Genomic DNA, 20839 nt, shown 5'->3' with positions numbered 1-20839 from the left:
TTCCCAGGCTAGGGGTCTAATCAGAGCTGTTGCCAAGGGCCTATGCCACAGCCACAGCAACACAGCATCCAAGCCATATCTATGGCCTACACCACAGTTCACGGCAATGCCAGATCCTTAACCCATTGAGGGAGGCCAGGGATCGAACCGCAACCTCATGGTTCCTAGTCAGATTCATTTCCGCTGTGCCACGATGGGAACTCCAAACCAGAGATTTTTGAGGTAGAGACCCAAAATCTAACTCAGTCCTCTCACAGATAAGAAAATACAGGCCTACTATAAATGAATTACTTACCCAAGATCACTTATAATGTAAACAGTGTTCCCCCAGGCACTGACTACATCATAGATACTCTAACGATTACACAAATGCCTCACTTGTTTCAAAAACGATTTAAAGAATCAAAATAAAATTTTAAAAGGGTATAATTTTGGAGAAATTGCTGTTTGCTTTAATAAAAATCATTGCATTTGCAGAATTTTTGCTCTATTTTATTAAAGTCGATTCTATATAAAGGCACTCACCAAATTTACCCTCAGTCACACTGCTACAGATTGAATTGTACCCCCCCCCCAGAATATGGTTTTATTTGGAAATAGTATCTTTGCAGACGTGGTTAAGACGGGTCACTAGGGAGCCCCCTAATCCCTTTCCCCTCACTTGTATACTCCCTTTCCTTGAGTCTCAGGACATTGCCCAGTGGTAAGTTGGACTCAGGGAGAGGAAGAGGCCCTGCCTAAGCTTTATGTCTCAGTCATATGCTCAATTTCCAGAACTTTCTGCTGTACCTAGACTATAAAGTATTGACCCTTTTTGTCTTCTCCTTCAAGAACCTCATAGGAGTTCCTTTCATGGCTCAGTGGTTAATGAACCTGACTAGGATCCATGAGGATTCGGGTTTGATCCGCACCTCATGGATCCTAGTTGGTTCATTCCCTGGCCTGGCTCACTGGGTTAAGGATCTGGCATTGTCGTGACTTGTGGTTTAGGTCGCAGACTCGGCTTGGATCCTGCGTTGCTGTGGCTGTGGTGTAGGCTGGCAGCTGTAGCTCCAATTCTACCCCTAGCCTGGGAACTTCCATATGCCATGAGTGCGGCCCTAAAAAGCAAAACAAACAAACAAACAAACAAACAAAACAACCTTAAAGATGGCAGGGCCAAGACAGAATTCAGACATCCCTGGGTCAAATTCTTATGTTTATACTGCTGATCTTTATATGTTTGGGCTTCATTGCCTATGTAGTAGAATGGAGTAAAGTTTTAAAAACAGAAGATGGACAAGATCAGATAGGTCTGTGTACCTCCCAAAAGTCAGATGGAGTCTCCTTCACTCTTCGGGTCCAGATAAGAAAGATCTGGATCAAACCTCCATGTCTTGTTTGAGGAAGTACAATACCCTTTCAAAGATTTTGTGAAATATCAGGGGATTTATGCTTTTATGGTTGTCTAAGCCTCTGAGCTCCCACCTCTGCTATATTAATTCTGTTTAGGCATCTTTTTTTTACCATTCTGTACCTACTGCTGTTGTCCTGTATCTCACCACCCTGGACACAAAACTTAGAACTTTTACTTCATTGCCACCCCAGCATGAAGCATTTGTATGGAACATTTTTGTTAAAGAGAATAGAGTTGGTGATGTTTATAGTAACTATCAAGGAAAACAGAGAAGAAACTATGCTGATGGAGGGCTATGCAGAAAATCCAACAGGTTCACATTGTCCACAAACCACATGTTTGAGAGGCTTGTCCAGCAATATTCAACATGCACGTGGAGCATGGACAGTTTAACTGGCCTGGGTTGGAGTATACCTAATGGAAAAAGAATGTGGGATTTGGGGGTGTGGTTTATGTGACAGGTTTAGGCTGGTTTGGGCTGTAGGTAAACACTGAGTTTAGAAATGTGGAGATTATATGGTCTCTAGTGCCACCTGTTGCCCAACTATAAAGAACTAGCAACTTTTCACCAGTCTCTGAAGAACTAGACACCTGGAGGTTAGAAAAAATGCCTGACTTTAGCAACATCCCTCAAAACAACACCTTCCCAAAGCTGAGCTGGGGGCAGGATAGAAACTGGTAGTGGGTAGTTCAACTGCAGTGGCATCTGCTGTGGACGGCAGAGAAATAGCCAGTTTAGAAGCCTCCACGCATGAGATCCTCTGGGAGTACCTTAGGATCAGTAGCAACAGGCAGCCTGTCATGGAAGAAACAAGGGGCTTTTCAGACCTAAATTCATATTCTACTGGTTATGGTTATTTGTAATCTTCTCCCAAGTGTGGGAACCTCTGTCACCCACTGCTCTAGTAGTGATAATACCCAAGTCTAGTTTTTGTTTTATGTATCTTATTTTTTTTCTAGGGCTGCACCCAAACTAGGGGTCAAATCGGAGCTGCAGTTGCCAGCCTATGTCACAGCCACAGCAATGCCAGATCCAAACTGCATCTGTGACCTACACCACAGCTCACAGCAATGCCAGATCCATAACCTACTGAGCAGGGCCAGGGATCAAACCCACATCCTCATGGATACTAGTCAGGTTCATTATAGCTGAGCCACAACAGGAACTCCTATGTATTCGTATTACCTGGAAGAAGGTATATCTGGTAAGTAGAAAGTTAAAACTCTCTTCCAAAGGTTGTATCAGGAATTCCCTGGTGGCTCAGTGGGTTAAGGATCCGCTGCTGTCACAGGAGTTCAGTCCCTGGCCTGGGAATTCCACAGGCTGCAGAGTGACCAAAAAAAAAAAGTTGTATCAACACTTGCTTAATGCTTTCAAGGAAGATCCCTAACAAAATAAATATAAAACTATAAATATCTGGTGCCTTCCATTTTTAATAGAAATTTTAAAGCCAGATGTCTAAGATTGGAAGGTAAGGTGCACTTGTGCTCTCTGTTTTCTACAGAGCACATTCATTTCAAACCTAGTTTTCAGACCTCATGGTTGTTCCATCAGATGGTCACGAAGGTGCCATGGAACCCATAAGGCATTTGCACAGGCACCTCCGCTCGGCCCAGTTCTTCAAAGTTCTTGGCATCCAAGACTAGAGAAAATTTCTTTCATTCTAGAAAAGGAAACACAATATTGAAAATTCTTTTTTCTATCAAAAATTTTTTTCCTCTACTAGGCTGAAAAATTCCGCAGGAAGAGACCATGTTTTATTCATCTTCATATCTATCCCCAGCACTTAGTAAAGTGCCTTGCCTAGTCATTCACTAAATATTTGCAGAATGCTGAAGTGGACTGAAAGGAAATTATGGCTGAAGATATTCATACCTGGAGCAAAGAAACTAAGTTGTTTATATCAATAACCTTCATAGGATCTCTTTGGGTTTAAGCATCTTTTTACCTGGCCCTTTTCAATCTCCTAGAGACATAACAATTCTTTCTTCCAAAATAAAATGCCTCCATTTTAGGTTACTTTGGAGCTGTTCAAAATGTAGCATTGCAAGGCTGACTGAGATTTTCCCTGGCCTGATTTCCAGAGTGCCAAGGACATGTCATGAGGACTAAGTCCTCCTAAGCCCATGGCAGACATTACTAATTGATCTCAGCACTTTTCTCACCAAAACCTTAAAAAGCCTCAGAATCTCATACCCAAGGCAGCCACTAATAATAGATCAAAGCTGATAAGTGAACTTATTTGCCACAAGATTGCCCTAGATGAGAAGTTAGATGTCAACTAGCACATTGGATTTTTGCCTCATTCAATTAAAATTGGCAGCACAGATGGTGGTATGAAATATTAGAAATTCAGAAGACTAGGATTTAAATACTGGCTTTACCACTATGAGATGTGATGCAAGTCTCTTTCAGCTTCTTTAAATTACAAATTCCACATGTGTAAAATGGTACCACACACAGTTGTTCTGATGACTAAATAAGATATGTGTATGAAAGCAGTTTGTAAATTCTGGCATTCCCGTCGTGGCGCAATGGAAACGAATCCAACTAGGAACCATGAGGTTTCAGGTTCAAGCCTTGATCAGTGGGTTGAGGATCCCACGTTGCTGTTGCTGTTGCTGTGGCTGTGGTGTAAGCTGGCAGCTCTAGCTCTGATTTGGCCTGGGAACTTCCATATGCTTCAGGTGCGGCCCTAAAAAGCAAAAAAAAAAAAAAAAAAGAAGAGAAAGTAGTTTGTAAATTCCAATGCAAATGCAAATTATTATTACGGTTCTACAAATAGAACTTTAAAACAGTAATAAAATATGGATTGCAAAAAAAAGGGGGTTATATAAATAATGAGAGAGGAAGAAAGGAGATATAAAGTGCCAAATTGGAATCAAAATAAACCATCAACAGCATCACTAAATATAACTCTCAAAAGGCTCAGTACTACTTTTCTTTCTGACTAGTGCCAGAAATATATTACCTGGTTGGGGGTGATCACCACAGAAAGAATAACCCCACCATCTTCTTCATTAGTTCCTGGTACTGGAACAAAAATAGGTTCTGAGGGATAAAAGCTCTCTTCTCTCCAAACCTGTAAGTCCACAAAAAAAAAGTATTTGATAAAAGACTAGTTATGATCTGTAAGCTTTCTATAGCTTTTGTCACTCCCAGCATGAATTTGGCTGTTGATATAATAGTCCCACAGTAGAAGAATCAGGCTTACTGAGTTAAATATGAGAGAGGGCGCTTTTGCGGCTGCAGATTCCATCATCATCAAACACAATTTGTGTACTTAGAATTTCCCATCAACCTCAGATAGAATTGTCCCATGATTTCTCTCAAAATACCATCAAGCAAAGAATTATTTTTTCTCTTCATGTGGTTCATTTAGATTCCCTAGGGAGAACATACCCCTAACCTACGTGATTCCATGGTTCTGAGGTTTATTACAAGTAAGTGGCTGAGCTGCTTAAATATTAAAGAATCTTAAAACCTGCCTTCAACAAAACAGAAACTAATTTAAAGGTCAGAACAGGTCCTTTAAGAGTTTAGAAAAGGTAAGAGAATTTCATTACCGTCAGTGTCTTGTTCACTACATCCACCTTGATCAGAGAATCCCCCACCAAATGCCGAAAGCCGCAACCATAGAAGAAACGATATTTTTTGCCACTGAATTGGCCATAGTTAATCTGGGGAAATTCAACACCTCCTTCCTCTTCCAGGTCCTTTGGGTGTAGATTTTCATAAGAACACCAAATCTAAAAAGAGGTCACAAAAGGATTTGTAGTGATTTCTTCAATGTAAGTCTGAGAAGGGCTAACACCCTGTAAGAGTTTGTGACAGAGCTTGGAAACTGGGTTCTATGTCATTTTTTATATTGTTCCTCTTTTCATCATGTGTATGAATGCATAAATGATTATCAGGTTTTATAGCTAAGTTGTCAAATGACTCAGGAGGTGGAAGTGAGTATTTATTCTACTAAAGCTAAGACAATGATAGATACACAATAATATGTAAGTGCAAATTATCTAAAAGGTGGGGATGGTCAATTCCAACCTCATATTCTGAGACATTTTGCAGCTATAAGAAAGGGACACACATCTGTTTCAAAACGCAAAAGGGATACGTAAGTACAGTGCTCACTCCCACCCAGAATTCTATAGCTCTTTTTCAAGCCATGCTCTGTGACCTGACCCTACTCAGCTGAATGTTATGACTCCTCCTGGGCACCAAAAACTGTGGAACAGCCATGCTACATAGCCACACTATTTCACTAGTGAATAAAGGAACACAACTAAAGTTCAAGCCTTAGTCTAATGCCCATTCACAGCATACCTTTCCATCAGCCTGTTTCACAGCACTAGCTGAAGAATAGGACAACGGGCTGAGGTTCTCCCCCTCAGGGGCATTCAAACTGACGTGTAAGGGCAAAACAAACCTTCGAGGGAAAGATCTGGCTACTGAATTATAGGCCTGTTCAAGAGAGAGAAAGAAACAGATGAGAAAATTGTCATTCATAGGATAATAGCATGTCCTGATAACGGAGACCCAGTCAATATTATTAGCAGTTCTAAGTAACTGCATAAATGATCACTTTTATTCATTCATTTACTCAGCCAATTATCAGCTGAGTACCTACTATAGATCAAGTGCTGTTTCAGATGCTGGGAATATAACAATGAACAAAACGGTCTCTGGCCTTGTGAAACTTGTATTCTAGTGGAGAAAGAATGATAATAGATAAGAAATATGTTACTTAAGTAGTATCAAATAAACAAATGATTATATAGATCAACATCAGATAGTGGTGTCATTAAGAAACATATTGAAGAGTTCCTGTCATGGCTCAACAGTAGCGAACCCGACTAGTATCCATGAGGGTGCAGGTTCTATCCCTGGCCTTGCTCAGTGGGTTAAGAGTCCAGCATTGCCATGAGCTGTGGTGTAGGTTACAGATGAGGCTCGGATCCCGAACTGTGGCTGTGGTGTAGGCCGGCAGATGTAGGTTCGATTCAATCCCTAGCTAGGGAACTTCCATATGCCTCTGGTGTGGCCCTAAAAAGACAAAAAGAAAAAAAAAAGAAAAGAAACATACTGAGGATGAGGGACTAGGGAGAAACAATGGGTGCTTCCTTCTTCAGGTCTGGTCAGGGAAGAGCTTTCTGTGGAAAAGGGTTAACTTAGCAGGCCTGGGTTGCTCAAACCCTGAACATTCTCAAGAAAGGCCTGTTTTCATGCCCGATCCTTGGCCAGCCCCTGGGAACTGAGCTCTTAGAATGTTCTGTCTGATTTGAGTATTTTTGTATGCCTGAGGCCTTGAAGCAAACTGTACTAGTTTGTTCGGATAGTTTATGCTAACACTGTAATTTATAGTGAATGCCTGCTTTCTCTATGGGTCTTTGGAACTTCAGTAATTGCAGTTACTCATGTCGGAGCTAATCCACAACAAAACCCCTGGACAACCAGTTAGGGTGAGCTTCGCTGGCAGGCAACATTTCACAAAGAGTTGCTCAAGGCATGAGGCATATCCTGGGAGAGAGCTCTTGGAAGCACACACCAGGTTTCCTCCAGAGTTCATCCCATATACCTTTCCTTTTTGCTGACTTTTTTGGGAACTGTGAGCCCTCCTAGTGAATCATCAAACCAAAGGGTGGCTTTGGGAACCCTCCAACACAACCCATCTCTGCAAAGATGATATTTAAGCAGGAGACCCTAATAAGTGTACTTTTTTCCTGAAGGTAAGAATGCTTTAAGCACATCTTCCTCTCTTGAAATATTGGAAGACGGAGAACAACCTGTGCCATTTGCCCCCATATACCCAGTCCATATTATCTCCATAACATGCAGAAAGGTTTTACTGAGTAAAGATTTAGTGCTTTTCTTTTTTTTTTTTTTTTGGCTATGACTATGGCATGTGGAAATTCCCAGGCCAGGGATCAAACCTGCACTACAGCAACAACCCAAGCAGCTGCATGACAATCCTTAAACTGCTGTGGCATAAGGAAACTCCTAGTGCTATTTTTAAGCATCATAAATAAATAGCTTTTAAAAATTTACTTTTGGAGTTCCCATCATGGCACAGCGGAAACAAATCTGACTAGGAACCATGAGGTTGCGGGTTTGATCCCTGGCCTTGCCTAGTGGGTTAAGGATCCGACGTTGCTGTGAGCTGTGGTGTAGGTCGCAGATGTGGCTCGGATCCTGCATTGCTATGGCTGTGGTGTAGGCCAGCAGCTGTGGCTCCAATTCGACCCCTAGCCTGGGAATCTCTATATGCTGCGGGTACAGCCCTGAAAAGCGAAACAAAAACAAAACAAAACAAAAAAACAAACAGAAAACAAGTGTTGGTGAGAATGAAGAAAGTGAAACCCTTACACCTTGCTGATAGGAATGTAAAATGGTGCATAAGCTGTTGAAATCAGTGGCAGTTCCTCAAAAGTTAGATATAAAATTATCATATGATCCAGGAATTCCACTTCTAGGTATATACCAAAAAAAGAACTGAAAGCAAAAACTCAAATAGATACCTGTATTGCTATTCATAACACCAAAAGGTGAAAACAATCCAAAGTCTACCAACAGATGAATAAACAAAAGGTAGTACAAACATACAAGGAATATTATTGAAACTTTTTTAAAGGAATTCCTTTTAAGGAATGAGATTTTGCTACATGTTACAACATGAATGACCTGTGAAAAGATTATGTGAAATGAAATAAGGCAAACACAAAAGAACAAATCTGTTATGATTCTACCTATATGAGGTACCTAGAATAGACAAATTCATAGGAACAGAATAAATGCTACAAAGACTGGTGATGTGAGGAAAGGGGTGTTGTTATTTAATAGTTACAGAGTTTCTGTTTGGAATAACGAAAAAGTTCTGAAAATGAATAATGAGGATGGTGACACAACACTCAATGTATTTAATGTACTGAATTAGACATCTAAAAAATGGTTAGGATGGTAAATTTTGTGTTATGTATATTTTACCACACAAAAAAAGGAAATAATGCAGAGAGACCCATGTATCCTTCATCCAATCTCACCAATTATGATCACTTACATAACTACACTATAGTAGCACAACTGGGAAATTTACACAGATATAATCCACCAACATTATTCCGATTTCACCAATTCAACATGCATTCATTTGTGAGTTGTAATGCGTGTATGTTTAGTTTTATGCAGTTTTAGCATATGTGAATTCATATGATCACTGCCATACTTAAGATACAGAACAGTTCTATGACCACAAAGATCCTTCATGTTACCCTTTTAAGGATATTGCCATACCAACTCCCCCACCTCTTGAGCCTAATAAGAAGAGATTTTGACAGTTTTGAGGAACTAGAGGGACAAAAGTTGTTAGTTTAAGTACTCCAAGAAGGGAAAGCTCTGAAAAATTTCTAGCCCCTTGGGTCAGGACTTCTGAGGTTGCACCCTAAGAGTAAGAATAAACAAAAATAGTCCAGCAAGTGACTGCATCATGTTTCAAATTATCATAATCCTTACAGATTAAGAATACTGCAAATGGGAGTTCCCGTCGTGGCTCAGTGGTTAACAAATCCGACTGGGAACCACGAGGTCACGGGTTCAATCCCTGGCCTTGCTCAGTGAGTTGAGGATTCGCTGTTGCTGTGAGCTGTGGTGTAGATGGCAGATGCGGCTTGGATCCCACGTTGCTATGGCTCTGGCGTAGGCCGGCAGCTACAGCTCCGATTCGACCCCTAGCCTGGGAACCTCCATATGCTGCAGGAGCAGCCCTAGAAATGGCAAAAAAAAAAAAAAAAAAAAAAAAAAAAAAGAACTGCAGTTGATAATGTACCCTAGCCATCTTCCAGAAGCGAATGAAAAATCTTCTCTGATGGAAGATAACAGAGTCTCCCTCTACAATTTTTCAAACACGATATTCTTACAGAATAAAAATTAATCAGCACATGAGAAGACAAAAGAGTATGTTTTTTTTAAAAAAAAAGATTTTAAAAAGATGATAGAAACAGAACCACAAGGAACCCAGATAATGGAAGGATGAAAGATACGAAAAATAACATAAGCAACAAAGGAATAGAATGAAAAAGGGTAACACATAGGTACTGCAGTCCCAGGAAGAGAGAAGAAAAACAATTTACTAGAAGCAATATTTGAAGAAAAAAATGGGTGAAATTTTTCACAACTAATGAAAGACATCAAACTATAGATTCAAGAATCTTTAAAATATTTAATAAATCAAAGACAACCATATTGATAAATATAGTACTAACTACAGAAAATCAAAGAGTAAATCTTTGGGAGGATTTACTTCAAAGGAGCAAAGCTTAGACTGACAACTAATTTCTCAATGAAAGTCAGAAGACCATTGAATGATATGCTTAATATGTCCAAAGAAAATAACTAACAACCTAAAATTCTTTATCCAATGAAAACATCCTTCAAGAAAGAAGGCAAAATAAAAACATTTTTCTGACAAGCAAAAAGACATTAGAGTTCCTGGTGGTCTACTGGTTAAGGATTCAGCATTGTCAGTGCTATGGTTCAGGTTCAATCCTTGGCCCAGGTACTTCTGCATGCCACATGCATGGCCAAAAAAGCCAAAACAAAATTTCAAAGATTTCAGAAATAATAGCTGAGAACTTCTCAAACCTGGAGAACCAGATATATAAGTCCATGAAGCAAAGAAACATCTAATTATCTCAATGCAAAAGCAACTTTTCCAAAATACATTATTTTAAAACTATTAAGTCAATGACAAATAAAAAATTTTAAAGGCAGCCAGGGAAAAAAGGACAGTAACCTTCAAAGAAACCTTCATTAGGCTACTGGCAGCTTTCTTAGCAGAAACTCTACTTGTCAAAGAGACTAAAATGATGGAGTTCCTGCTGTGGCACAATGGGATTGGTGGTGGCTCTGGAGCAGAGATGCAGATTCAATCCCTGGCCCAGTGCAGTGGGTTAAGGATCTAGCCTTGCCAAAGCCACAGCTGTGGCTTGTATCTGATCCCTGGCCAGGGAACTCCATATGCCACAAGGTGGCCAAAATGGAAAAAAAAAAGAGTGAAAGAGTAGAATGATATACTCAAGATACTGAAAGACAGAACTGTCACCCAAGAATCCAGCAAAGTTCTCCTTCTGATAAAAGGAGAAACAAAAACATTCCCAGGTAAACAAATGGACATTTGTTTACCTCCATTAAACCTCCCTTACAAAAAAGGCTGAAAGGAGCTCTTCTACCTGAAACAAAAAGGCAGAAGTACACAAAACTTTGAGTTAGGTCATAAACAGACAAAATCAGAAAATCGTGATTCTATATCAGAATAAGTTGTTAAACACTTAGAGCATAAAGGTTAAAGGAGTAAAAAAGCAGTAAAAATAACTAGAGCTGAAAAGGGATAATTTGAAACAATAAAAACATAAAAGGGAAAGAGGACAAAGAACCCACATAGGCAAATGAAGACGTTATCAGGAGAAAAAGAACTATTTTATCTATGAGATTTTTTACACGAACCTCACGGTAACCACAAAACAAATCTGGGGCAGAGACATGAAACATAAAAAAAGAGGAAACAGAAAAACATCATAGAAAACCACCAAACTAAAATAGCAGACAGAAACTAGGGGGGGGAGTGGGGAATGGAGATATATAGCAACGAGAAAACAAAAAATAAAATGGCAGTACTAAGTCCTCATTTATCAATAATCACCCTAAATGTAAATGGATTGATTTACTAGCCAAAAGACACAAAACAGCTGAATGGTTTAAAAACAAACAAACAAACAAAAAAACAGCTATATGCTGCCTCTGGGATATCTCAGCTGTAAAACAAACATGGGTTCAAAGTGAAAAAGCAGATGCAGAAAAAGCCTTTGACAAAATCCAACACCCATTTCTGATAAAAACCCTTCAGAAAGTGGGCATAGAGGGAACTTACATCAACATAATAAAGACCGCATATGGCAAACCAAGAGCTAACATCATTCTCAATGGTGAAAAGCTGAAGGAATTCCCACTGAGATCAGGAACAAGACAAGGATATCCGCTCTCGCCACTAATATTCAACATAGTTTAGGAAGTCCTAGCCACAGCAATCAGAGAAGTAAAAGAAATAAAGAGAAGCCAAATTGGAAAGGAAGAAGTAAAACTATCAGGAGTTCCCGTCATGGCACAGTGGTTAACGAATCCTACTAGGAACCATTAGGTTGCGGGTTCGGTCCCTGCCCGTGCTCAGTGGGTTAACGATCTGGCGTTGCCGTGAGCTGTGGTGTAGGTTGCAGACGTGGCTCGGATCCCACGTTGCTGTGGCTTTGGCGTAGGCTGGTGGCTACAGCTCCGATTCGACCCCCAGCCTGGGAACCTCCATATGCCGCAGGAAGTGGCCCTAGAAAAGGCAAAAAGACAAAAGAAAAAAAAAAAAAAAAGAAGTAAAACTATCAGTATTTGCAGATGACATGATACTATACCTAGAGAATCCTAAAGACTCTACCAGAAAACTGTTAGACCTTATCAATGAATTTGGCGAAGTCGCAGGATACAAAATTAATACACAGACATTGACTGTATTTCTATATACAAACAATGAAAGATTAGAAAGAGAAATTAAGGAAGCAATTCCATTTACCATCACATCAAAAAGAATAAAATACTTAGGAATAAACCTACCCAGAGAAACAAAAGACCTGTACTCTGAAAACTATAAGACATTGATGAAAGAAATCAAAGATGACACAAACAGATGGAAAGACATACCATGTTCTTGGACTGGAACAGTTAATATTATCAAAATGACTATACCACCCAAGGCAATCCTTAGATTCAATGCAATCCCTATCAAATTACCAAGGACATTTTTCACAGACCTCAAACAAAATATTTTAAAATTTGTTTGGAAGCACAAAAGACCCAGAAAGACATCCTGAAAAAGAAAAATGGAGCTGGAGGAATCAGGCTCCCTGACTTCAGACCATATTACAAAGCTACAGTCATCAAAACTGTATGGTACTGGCACAAAGACAGAAATATAGATTAGTGGAACAGGATAGAAAGCCCAGAATTAAACCCACACACCTACAGTCAACTAATCTATGACAAAGGAGGCAAGAATATACAATGGAGAAAAGACAGCCTGTTCAATAAGTGGTGCTGGGAAAACTGAACAGCCACATGGAAAAGAACAAAATTAGAACACTTCTTAACACCATACACAAAAATAAACTCAAAATGGATTAAAGACCTAGATATAAGACCAGATACTATAAAACTCTTAGAGGAAAACACAGGTCAAACACTATCTGACATAAATGACAGCAACATCTTCTCAGATCCACCTCTTAGAGTAATGACAATAAAAACAAAAATAAACAAATGGGACTTAGTTAAACTTAAAAGTTTCTGCACAGCAAAGGAAACACTAAACAAAACAAAAAGACAATTCACAGACTGGGAGAAAATACTTACAAATGAATTGACTGACAGGGGATTAATCTCCAAAATTTATAAATACCTCCTACAGCTCAATACCAAAACAAACAAACAAACAACCCCATTAAAAAATGGGCAGAAGGAGTTCCCATCGTGGCGCAGTGGTTAACGAATCCGACTAGGAACCATGAGGTTGCGGGTTCAGTCCCTGGCCTTGCTCAGTGGGTTAATGATCCGGCGTTGCCATGAGCTGTGGTGTAGGTCGCAGACGCGGCTCGGATCCCACGTTGCTGTGGCTCTGGCATAGGCCGGTGGCTACAGCTCCTATTCAACCCCTAGCCTGGGAACCTCCATATGCCGCGGGAGCGGCCCAAGAAATAGCAACAACAACAACAACAATAACAACAACAACAACAAAAAAAGACAAAAAAAAAAAATGGGCAGAAGATCTAAACAGACAGTTCTCCAAAGACGACATACAGATGGCCAAAAAACACAAAAAAAGATGTTCAACATCACTCATTAGAGAAATGCAAATCAAAACCACTATAAAATACCACCTTACACCAGCCAGAATGGTCATCATCAAAAAGTCTCCAAACAATAAGTGCTGGAGAGGGTGTGAAGAAAAAGGAACCCTATTACACTGTTGGTAGGAATGTAAATTGGTGCAACTACTGTGGAAAACAGTATGGAGATTCCTCAAAAGACTAAAAATAGAACCACCATTTGATCTAGCAATCCCACTCCTGGGCATCTATCCAGAGAAAACCATAACTCGAAAAGACACATGTACTCCAGTGTTCATTGCAGCACTATATACAATAGCCAAGACATGGAAACAACCTAAATGTCCAACAACAGAGGAGTGGATAAAGAAGTTGTGGTACATATACACAATGGAATATTACTCACCATTAAAAGGAAAAAAATAATGGCATTTACAGCAACATGGATGGACCTAGAAATTATTATGCTAAGTAAAGTCAGTCAGACAATGATACACCAACATCAAATGCTATCACATGTGGAATCTAAAAAAAGAACACAATGAACTTATTTGCAGAACAGATACTGACTCACAGACTTTGAAAAACTTATGGTTTCCAAATGAGACAGGTTGTGGGGCAGGGGGATGCACTGAGGGTTTGGGATGGAAATTCTATAAAATTTGTGATGACTGTTGTACACCTATAAATGTAATAAAATTCATTAAGTAATTTTTTTAAAAGTGAAGAAGTAGAATATGATTTTTTTAAAAGAAACAAATGGCAACTAAAGAAAGTGGATGTAGCCATACTCATGTCAGAAAAAACAGACTTCGCACCAAAAATGGCAGCAAGAGACAAAGATGGACATTGCACAATGACAAGATGGGTAATTCACCAAGAAGACATAATAGTTATCAATACATATGCACTCAAAATAGGAGCACAAAGATATATAAAGCAATTATTAACATACCTAGAAGGAGAAATTGACAGAAACACAATAATAGTAGGAGACTTGAATACTTGTCAATAAATAGATCATCCAAACAGAAAGTCAACGAGGAAATGGCAGCCTTAAATGAAATATCAAACCAGATGAACTAAACAGATTTATATAGAACATTCCATCCAAGTGCAGCAGCTTCTTCTCAAGTTAATATGGATCATTCTCAAGGACAGACTATATGTTGGAACACAAAACAAGTCTCAATAAACTTAAGAAGATTAAAGTCATGTCAAGCATTTTCTTGAACCACAATGATATGAAGCTAGAAGTCAACTACAAGAAGAAAGCTAGAAAAGTCACAAATATGTCATGACTAACATGCTGCTAAACAATTGGGTCAATGAAGAAATCAAAAGAGAAAAGAAAAATACCTGAAGACAAATGAAAATGAAAATACAACATACCAAAGTCTTCAGATTCAGCAAAAAGCATACCAAGAGAGAAGTTTATAGCAATAAGGCCTACCTCAAGAAACAAGAAAATTTTCAAATAAACAATGTAACTTTGCACCTACAGGAACTAGAGAAAGAAAAAATGAAGTTCAAAGTCAAAAGAAAGAAGAAAATAATAAAGACCAGAGTGGAAATAAGTGAAATGAAGACCAAAAAGACAATAGAAAAGAGCACTGAAACTAAGAGCTGGTTCTTTGAAAATGTAAATAAAACTGACAAACCTTTAACTAGACTAAGAGAAAAAGAAGGTTCAGATAAAATCAGGAATGAAAGAGGAGCAATTACATTGGATACTACAGAAATCAAAGGATTATAACAATACTATACGTGCCCCCAAACTAGACAACCTACAAGAAATGCATGAATTCTTAGATTCATATAACATTCCAAGACTGAATCACAAAGAAATAGAAAATCTGAATAGACCAATCACTAATAAGGAGATATGAAACTGTAATCAAAAACCTGCCAAAAAACAAAAACCCAGGACCAGACATTTTCTCATGTGAATTCTACCAAACATTCAAGAAAGATTTAATACCTATTCTCAAACTCTTCCAAAAACTGAAGAGGAAGAAATACTTCCTAATTCACTGTACAAGGCTAACATTACCCTGATACCAAACCCAGAAAATACACAGAAAGGAAATTACAGGCCAGTATCTCTGATGAATGTAGATGCAAAAATTCCCAACAAAACATTAGCAACTGAATACAACAGTACATTAAAAGGATCTCACACAATAGCCATGTGGGATTTATCCAGGGATTGAAGATTGGTTCAACATCTGCAAGTCAATCAATGTAATATATATACCACATTAACAAAATGAAGCAAAAAAGTCACATGATCATCTCAATGCAGCAAAATAATTTGACAAGATTCAACACCCATTTATGATTTAAAAAAAAACTCGGAGTTCCCGTCGTGGCGCAGTGGTTAACGAATCCGACTAGGAACCATGAGGTTGCGGGTTCGGTCCCTGCCCTTGCTCAGTGGGTTAACCATCCGGCGTTGCCGTGAGCTGTTGTGTAGGTTGCAGACGCAGCTCGGATCCTGCGTTGCTGTGGCTCTGGCGTAGACCAGTGGCTACAGCTCCAATTTGACCCCTAGCCTGGGAACCTCCATATGCCGCGGGAGCAGCCCAAAGAAATAGCAAAAAGCCAAAAAAAATAAAATAAATAAAATAAATACAATTAAAAAAATTAAAAAAATAAAAAAATTTAAAAAAACTCAATAAAACAGATACAGAAGAAATGTATCTCAACGTTATAAAGGCCATATATAACAAAACCATAGTTAACATCCTACTCAATGGTAAAAAATCTGAAAGCTATCCTCCTAAGATCAGAAACAAGAAAAAGATGCCCATACTCACCATTCTTATTCAACACAGTGCTGGAAGCCCTAGCCATAGAAACTAGGCAAGAAAAAGAAATACATCCAAGTTGGAAAGGAAGAAGTGAAACTGTCACTATTTGAAGATGACATGACACTATCCATTGAAAATCTTAAAGAATCCAGAAAAAAAAAAAACAGTAACAACAAAAAACCCTGTTAGAAATGATAAATATATCTTGGAGTTCCCATTGTGGCTCAGAAGGTTAAGAAACCAACTAGTATCCACGAGGATGCGGGTTCAATCCCTGGCCTTGCTCAGTGGGTTAAGGGTCCAACGTTGCTGCAAGCTGCGATGTAGGTTTGCAGATGTGGCTTGGATCCAGTGTTGCTATGGCTGAGGTGTAGGCCAGGAACTGCAGCTCTTATTTGACCCCTAGCCTAGGAACTTCCATATTCTGCAGGAGCAGTCCTAAAATAAATAAATAAATAAATAAATTTTATAAGGAACTAATCACAAGTGCTTCCAGATATATTTCTTTACTTCTTTATTACATACTAAGTAAATACATACTTTCAAATTATTTTGAAGTACTAAATAAATAAATGACAAAGCTGTATCTTCAGTGCTTTAAAACTACTGTTCCTCCTTATCTGCCAAAGCAGCAAAAGAAACAGCTAACTCCAAACTCAAAGCCAGAACTTGGCTAGATCAAAATTATTTTGACGACTCCTGACAAATCAGAGAATTTTACCTGATCAAGCCCTTTCCCAGCTTTCCTAAGATTCTGCAGTTGGTAAACTTCAAGGTTTCTTCCATCATCCTGACAGCACAAATCAATTACAACACAGCCCTGGTCCTCAAAGGCATTGATTTGGTGAAAAGTAACAAAAGGTTTACTGTAGTACATCCCTGGAAGAAGCTGTAGAGGAAAATACAAACAATGAAAAAGAGACATTTTATTTTATTTTATTTCCTTTAGCCTATAGACCCACAAAGCTCAAATTAAGATTTCTCCCCCTTTAAGTGGCAGGTCTAGTAAGTGGAAAAAGTAGAATTTGTAACATAGATGCAAATATGCTTTGATTTAAAATCATCTCATCTCATGTTAATCAATGAACTCGGGCTATTTGGTACAGACAGATCAACTGTTACAACTAAAAGTTCTTATGAAGTATGCCCCAATGTTTTGAAGAATAAATAAATCCTAGACTCTTAACTACATAGTTAAATAGAAAATATTTCTTTTAAGAGCTTATGATAAAGTAAGTGACTAGTCTTTGAAAAATGCACTTATTACTAAAATGGGATTTTATTGGTAATTAAATTAGGGTACAGTAAATTTAGGATACTATTCCTTTTCCTTCTTTTTTTCTCTTTTCTTTTTCTTTTTCTGTCTTTTTAGGTCTGCACCTGCAGCATATGGAAGCTCCCAGACTAGGGGTATAATCAGAACTGTAGCTGCCAGCCTATACCACAGTCACAGCGATGCTAGCTCCAACCCACAACTTCAACCTATACCACAGCTCATGGCAATGCCAGATCCTTAACCCACTGATCAAGGCCAGGAATCAAACCCACATCCTCATGGATACTAGTTGGATTTGTTACTGCTGAGCCACGATGGGAACTCCCTAGGATACTATTTCTTTAGAGAGGTAAAAAAGAAGGAAAATATAATAATGCTATTAGGAATGTAAAGAAAGATATTTAACTGATGTGCTCCTAACTTTGGTAGGATTATCATATTTACATATCAAGAAGTCATAAAAGTAACTATTAAAAATATCATTGCAAAAGTTACAGAAGACCTCTGCATGAACCGCACCCCCTTTAGCAAATATTATTGCATGGCAAAATCTTCATGTCATGGGCATGGCCAAAAAAATAAAAAATAAAGGATAAAACCATTTCCTACAGTTTTCTAATATGTAAAATCTACTGTATTAATTGAAATTAGCTAGTCCTACCTATAGAAGAAACTAATATCCTTAAGTCTGTCTAACGAAAATAATGCCCAGTGAAGGTAAAAATCAATCATATGAAAATTTGCCTTCATATCCAATCATTTGCATGATAAATACAGTCAAAATCTTCCACCTGACCAGTGTGCTTATCCACCACATGAAACCGTGTATTATACTGGGGTTCCCAGCTTATTCCATCTGAAAAGGCCTTTCCCCGAATTTTAGAAGTGATGATTTTCCACAGATTCATCTTTACAGGCTGTTCAATGAAGATGATGTAGTTCCTTGTCATTCCTAAAGGTTCAGGCAAACAATAAAATGTTATTTGGCAAACTGGAGTTGTCTGAATGTGACAGTTTTGGGGACTTGTCTAAATGCCGAGACCTCTTACTGCTGACCTAAACAAATGCCAGTCAGAAAGAATTCTTCATCATTTCCCAGCTTTGCTATACATATTTTCTGTTCCTGTATTAAAAAAAGGGAACTGCTTTAGAATAGCTTGCTTTGAATGCCCTCAACTTACTTTTTGTCTTTTTTTCTTTCTTTCTTTTCAAATTGTTTTGGTTTAGGAACAAAGTAAAGAAGGATTAAAGTGCCATTTATGATCTAGACCTTTACTCCTTAAACCTTTTGCTATTTGTGCTGGCTAAGGATCTAGGAGCAGACTGGCTATCAAAGTTTACAAGGCAGAAGATAAGAATTCTGAAAAAAAATTGAAGCAATCTATATGGAATATGAATTTCCAAAAAATATATAGTCAATAACGTTTCCTGTATCATGATTATTTGTGCTCTTTAAAGTTCCCTAAATTTTGAATTCTGTCCATTTTTTATGGTCAAATTTATTGATACTTTATTTTTTGGAGTAGTTTTAAGCTTACAAAAAAGTCAAGGGCCAGTACAGAGATTTTCCCATATACTGCCTGTCCCATCCATGCACAGTCTCCACATTGTCAATTTCCCCCACCAGAGTGGTCCATCTGTTATAAATGAACCTACACTGACACACCATAATCACCCAAAGTCCATAGTTTCTACTGTGAAAACACACATAAATGTATTTTTCCCTGTGTATCTAGATATTCAGTGACATACAACATAATACAAAGTAAACCAGAGAGACTGATTTCTATGAGGAGAAGTTATTCGTTGTGTCATCACAGAGAGAGAGGCTGTTTTCCACAGAAAACTGAAATAGAGTCAGTGCTGGGTGACTAAAACCCAGCCTGTTCTCCCTCACTCACTGTTCTGGGAAGGGACCAATGATTTCTTAAACTGACAACTGTTTCCTACAGCAATTACTTAAAAGCTTCAAATATAAATTCAATTGAAAAATTAACTGGCATTGTCAATTTTTTTTTTTAGTAAGTGCTTATACTAAAATATCTGTTCAGTCAATTGACTAGGGTAAGAAGTATATAGTTAAACATAATAAACTTAACTGGCATTAAAATGCAAACTTGGGAGTTCCCATCGTGGCTCAGTGATAACAAAACCCAACTAGTATCCATGAGGACATAGGTTCAATCCCTGGCCTCACTCAATGGGTTAAGGATCCAGTATTGCCAGGAGCTGTGGTGTGGGTTGCAAATGCGGTCGGGATCCCACGTTGCTGTGGCTGTGGTGTAGGCTGGCAGCTATAGCTCCAATTCGACCCCTAGCCTGGGAACATCCATATGCCATGGGTACGGTATTTAAAAAAAAAAAAAATGCAACCTTGGTCTTTTCTCACCATACTCTGACAAAATGTATTAACATAGTATTTGCCAAAACTAGTCCCTCTGCAACAGTGACATCACTTTGCCTTATCTTTGGGCTCACCAAAGCTGTGGTAATAGGAAGGTTTCATCCTCTCTGCAGAAGCAATAGAACATATCACCTGGGCACCATGGATTGTTTCCTCAAGGTCTGCCTTCTCTGGAGGAACCCGTATAACATGATAGCAAGAACCTGGAAAATGGAAAGTCCTGTCTTAACTGTTTCACATACATTTTAAGAGTAAAAGAGAACCTCTGCACTTGTGGACTAGGTAAAATCAGTTAAGAGATTTATATAATATCCATGACACCCATATTTCATAAAGGATTATTTTACAGACTTGTATATAAAAAATATATTAACCTTATAAAAGGCATTAACCTTATAAAAGGCATTAACTAAGGTTTTGCAACAGCTTATTATATTTTAATGCTCACAAATGGTTCCCCTCTAGCTCTCTGAAGATGAATTCAATCCCAACTTCATAGGAAAAGATACGGTAGCAGCCAGGAATACCCTCAAATTTGTTCCTCTCCCCATTCCCCAGTCCCAACAATTATAATCTCCATTTGTACCTATATCCAACTCCTTCCCTTCAGTTTCCTGGATCTCTGGAATCACTTTCGGTGCCATCTCATCCTGTCTCAACATTCATTCATGCACCAACAAGGGCTTAATCTCCAAAATATGCAAACAACTCATACAACTCAACAGAAAAAAAAAAAAAAACAACCCAACTGAAAAATGGGCAGAAGACCTGAACAGACATTTCTCCAGAGAAGACATACAGATGGCCAACAGGCATATGAAAAAATGCTTAACATCACTAATTATTCGGGAAATGCAAATCAAAACTACAATGAAGTACCACTTCACACCAGTCAGAATTGCCATCATTAGTAAGTCTACAAAAAACAAATTCTAGAGAGAGTGTAGAGAAAAGGGAATCCTCCTACACTGTTAGTGGGAATGTAAATTGGTACAACCACTATGGAAAACAGTATGGAGGTTCCTCAGAAA

The 20839-nt window shown here is 38.5% G+C and overlaps 1 protein-coding gene across 14 annotated transcripts in view; it reads right to left on the bottom strand.

Annotated features, from left to right (window-relative positions):
• The window catches only part of BCO2 (beta-carotene oxygenase 2), a 52356-nt gene continuing 34327 nt past the window's right edge, over positions 2811-20839 (bottom strand). For 11 of the 14 annotated variants that reach the window (XM_013979374.2, XM_013979376.2, XM_013979375.2 and 8 more), the window contains 7 exons: positions 19883-20011; positions 18196-18356; positions 16850-17017; positions 5724-5861; positions 4964-5146; positions 4369-4479; positions 2811-3060 (listed from right to left, as the gene is read on the bottom strand). In XM_013979374.2, coding sequence (XP_013834828.2) covers positions 3040-3060; positions 4369-4479; positions 4964-5146; positions 5724-5861; positions 16850-17017; positions 18196-18356; positions 19883-20011 — 911 coding nt within the window. In that variant the 3' untranslated portion in view covers positions 2811-3039. The remainder of the gene's footprint in view (positions 3061-4368; positions 4480-4963; positions 5147-5723; positions 5862-16849; positions 17018-18195; positions 18357-19882; positions 20012-20839) is intronic. The other 3 variants (XM_005667336.3, XM_021062790.1, XM_021062789.1) reach the window with 1 other exon arrangement.

The sequence above is a fragment of the Sus scrofa genome, chromosome 9 (assembly GCF_000003025.6).
Source record: "Sus scrofa isolate TJ Tabasco breed Duroc chromosome 9, Sscrofa11.1, whole genome shotgun sequence".
Classification (NCBI taxonomy): Eukaryota; Metazoa; Chordata; class Mammalia; order Artiodactyla; family Suidae; genus Sus; species Sus scrofa.
Note: the sequence above shows the minus strand (reverse complement) of the source record. Positions and strands in the feature narration are given on the sequence as shown.